Source organism: Mustelus asterias, chromosome 21, assembly GCF_964213995.1.
Source record: "Mustelus asterias chromosome 21, sMusAst1.hap1.1, whole genome shotgun sequence".
NCBI classification, from domain to species: Eukaryota; Metazoa; Chordata; class Chondrichthyes; order Carcharhiniformes; family Triakidae; genus Mustelus; species Mustelus asterias.
Genome location: NC_135821.1, coordinates 2,892,829 through 2,896,615, shown reverse-complemented (window position 1 = coordinate 2,896,615; position 3,787 = coordinate 2,892,829). Strand labels below are relative to the sequence as shown.

Here is a 3,787-nt window from a genome sequence, read left to right as displayed (position 1 = left end):
AGCAGTGCTAACCACTGTGCCAGCCTAAAGATGGGCCGAGCCAAGAACTCACCACAGTCACAAACCTCGGGGAAACTGGCTCACAATCTCACTCTTACATTAGAGAAATTTGATGCATTGGAACATACTTCAAAACAAGCCCTCAAATGTTATATCCAAGCAGTGAAATATAGATTGAAAGCCAAAAGAAAAATTTGGATGCTTTAAATCTAATATAATAGCAGTAAACACAAAACATGCAAACACAACTGGTTAGTCAGTGCTTGAAGGGTAATGCTTTCGATGTGACTTGGGGCTCAGGATAAAGAGCACTTCCCAATTCCAGGATTGTTACAGCAGAGGGAAGGCCATTCAGCTCATCATGTCCGCACTAGTATTGCACCTCTTTTGGTGTTGCTTGCGATAATCCTTCCAAACCCACAACCACTGCCATTTAGAAGGACAGGGGCAGCAGGTAACTGGGAACACCACTAGGAAGTTCCACCATCCTGACTTGGAAATATATCGCTGTTAATTCACTGCCATTGGGTGAATGCCCTGGAGCTCCCTCCCTAACAGCACTGTGGGTGCACCTACGACTCAGGGACTGCAGCAGTTCAAGAAGGCAGCTCACCACCACCATCTCAAGGGCAATTAGAGATGGGCAATAAACTTGGGAGGGCAAAGGCGAAAGTGGAATTGGATAGGTAATACTTTGAGGAAGCCCGGGAGCGAGGTTACACATCAAGCTCTCAATGGAACACGCAAGAAAAGAGAAAGCAAGGAAGACCAAGAAATACACGGAGGCGGGATACAGAAAAGGAGATGAGAGTCGAAGGCTATACATGGCATCAACAGGAGAGTTTGGCGCAAAACAGGATTAGATGGAGAGGATTTAAAATGAAGTTTATTTATTAGTCAGTCACAAGTAGGCTTACATTAATACTGCGGTGAAGTTACTGTGAAACTCCTAGTCCGGTGCCTGTTTGGGTACACGGAAGGAGAATTTAGCATGGCCGATGCACCTAACCAGCATGTCTTTCGGACTGTGGGAGGAAACCGGAGCACCCGGAGGAAACCCACGCAGACAACGTGCAGACTCTGCAGATAGTGACCCAAACCGGGAATCGAAGCCGGGTCCCTGGCGCTGAGAGGCAGTAGTGCTAACCACTGTGCCACCGGCTGTCCTGATCCGGTCTGGCCTCCATGTGACTGCAGATCCATAGCAACGTGGGTGACTCCTGACTCCCCTCTGGTTGGGTGTACGGTGAGTCACTCAGCTGCACTGAAGTGACAGCTTACCGCTACCTCCTCAAGGTGAATTAGGGATGAATAAACGCCGCCCTTGAGAGCGACACTCACATCCCGCGAATGAATATTGAGAGAAAAATACTTGGAAGAAGATACCAGAGGGTAGCCGGTCGCCAGGGACTTGAAACATCAATTATTTTTTAAACTTAACTTTCACCAGTGCGACAGTGAAAAACGTGATTTAAAGTGGACGATGTGTCATTACAACTCAACATTGTAAATGCTGACAGCGTGCACACTCCGAAGGTCCTGTTATCTGATCTCTGGTCCTGGCAGCGATCCTGGTTTTAAGCTGGCTGCACTGGCATCATTATCGTCAGAACCTGCCAAGAAAAGAGGGGACAAAAATTGAACAATTCCGCACTGCGCTTTAGACACCATAGTGGGCAATCTTAGTGCCCAACGAGCATGAAAACGGGAGAGAATTGCGCCCATTTTTTGGGTGAGCTGCCAGATGCAATTGTATGGCACTTAGAAAAACAAAAAGGAGGCAAAGTGTGATTCATGCCAGTAGGGGGAGTGGGCGGAGCCTAAATTAGCCGGGAAGCCGGCTGAAGACTGCCGAGGGCGCCATTGCGCAGGTACTCCAATCTCCCAGTACACTATGTACATGTGTGCACAGTGCATCTAGAGAACTGCTACAACCACCCCACCCCCCCCCCGCCTGATCCCAGATGCAGAGGCTGGTTATGCCAGCACAATGGGACAGGTAACATTGCGAGAGAGAAACCTCTTGCCCGATCTTACCGGCTCGCCATGCTGATCGACCAGCGTGACAAGCTGGTAAGATCACCCCCTTACACTTTACTTCCTTCTCAAAGCGAGTTTCCTCATTTTTTTTGGCATCGGCTTCCGCTTCCCTTGCGGTACTGACAACAAGTGCTCATTTCACTCCTGTCTGGTGTAATATGGCGTGCCTGCTCTCGTGTATGTACAGCACACACTGGGTAAAGAGGGGAAATTCACTCCTGTCTGATGCTGTTATACGGCACGGGGGTGCCTCTGTGCCAGCATCTGCACAAATACAGCAGACAAAAACAGGTAAAAGGGCAGCACGGTGGCGAGCACTGCTGCCTCACAGCGCCAGGGATCCAGGTTCGATTCGAGACTTGGGTGACTGTGTGTAGTTTGCATGTTCTTCCCATGTCGGTGTGGGTTTGCCCCAGGTATTCCAGTTTCCTCCCACACTCCAAAGATGTGCAGGTTAGGTGGATTGGCCATGTTAAATTGCCCCTTAGTGTCCAAAGATGTGCAGGTTAGGTGGATTGGCCATGTTAAATTGCCCCTTAGTGTCCAAAGATGTGCAGGTTAGGAGGATTAGCGGGATAAATGTATGGGGTAAGGTGTGGGGCCGTTTAGGATACTTTGAGAGATGGTGCAGACTCAGAGACAGAGGTTTACAACATGGAAACAGGCCCTTCGGCCCAACTTGTCCATGCCGCCCTTATTGCTTTTAAAAAACCCCTAAGCTAGTCCCAATTGCCCGCATTTAGAACATAGAACGCCACAGCACAAACAGGCCCTTCGGCCCACAAGTTGCGCTGATCATATCCCTACCTCTATAGCCCTCAATCCCATTAAATCCCATGTACTCATCCAGAAGTCTCTTAAAAGACCCCAACGAGTTTGCCTCCACCACCACCGACGTCAGCCGATTCCACTCACCCACCACCCTCTGAGTGAAAAACTTACCCCTGACATCTCCTCTGTACCTACCCCCCAGCACCTTAAACCTGTGTCCTCTCGTAGCAACCATTTCAGCCCTTGGAAATAGCCTCTGAGAGTCTACCCTATCCAGACCTCTCAACATCTTGTAAACCTCTATCAGGTCACCTCTCATCCTTCGTCTCTTCAGGGAGAAGAGACCAAGCTCCCTCAACCTATCCTCATAAGGCATGCCCCCCAATCCAGGCAACATCCTTGTAAATCTCCTCTGCACCCTTTCAATGGCTTCAACATCTTTCCTGTAATGAGGTGACCAGAACTGCGCGCAGTACTCCAAGTGGGGTCTAACCAGGGTCCTATAAAGCTGCAGCATTATCTCCCGACTCCTAAACTCAATCCCTCGATTAATGAAGGCTAGTACGCCGTACGCCTTCTTGACCGCATCCTCCACCTGCGAGGCCGATTTAAGATTTGGCCCATATCCCTCTATACCCATCATACCCATGTAACTATCTAAATGCTTTTTAAAAGAAAATATTGTACCCGCCTCTACTACTACCTCTGGCAGCTTGTTCCAGACACTCACCACCCTCTGTGTGAAAAAATTGTCCCTCTGGACACTTTTGTTTCTCTCCCCTCTCACCTTAAACCTATGCCCTCTAGTTTTAGACTCCCCTACCTTTGGGAAAAGATATTGACTATCTTGCTGATCTGTGCCCCTCATTATTTTACAGACCTCTATAAGATCATCCCTCAGCCTCCTACGCTCCAGAGAAAAGAGTCCCAGTCTATCCAGCCTCTCCTTATAACCCAATCCATCAAGTCCCGGTAG

General features: G+C 49.0%; 1 protein-coding gene across 5 annotated transcripts in view; it reads right to left on the bottom strand.

The window, feature by feature from the left end:
• Positions 1-873: 873 nt before the first annotated feature.
• Positions 874-3,787, bottom strand: part of pih1d1 (PIH1 domain containing 1) — a 22,896-nt gene continuing 19,982 nt past the window's right edge. For all 5 annotated transcript variants that reach the window (XM_078237261.1, XM_078237265.1, XM_078237266.1 and 2 more), the window contains exon 11: positions 874-1,613. In XM_078237261.1, coding sequence (XP_078093387.1) covers positions 1,578-1,613 — 36 coding nt within the window. In that variant the 3' untranslated portion in view covers positions 874-1,577. The remainder of the gene's footprint in view (positions 1,614-3,787) is intronic.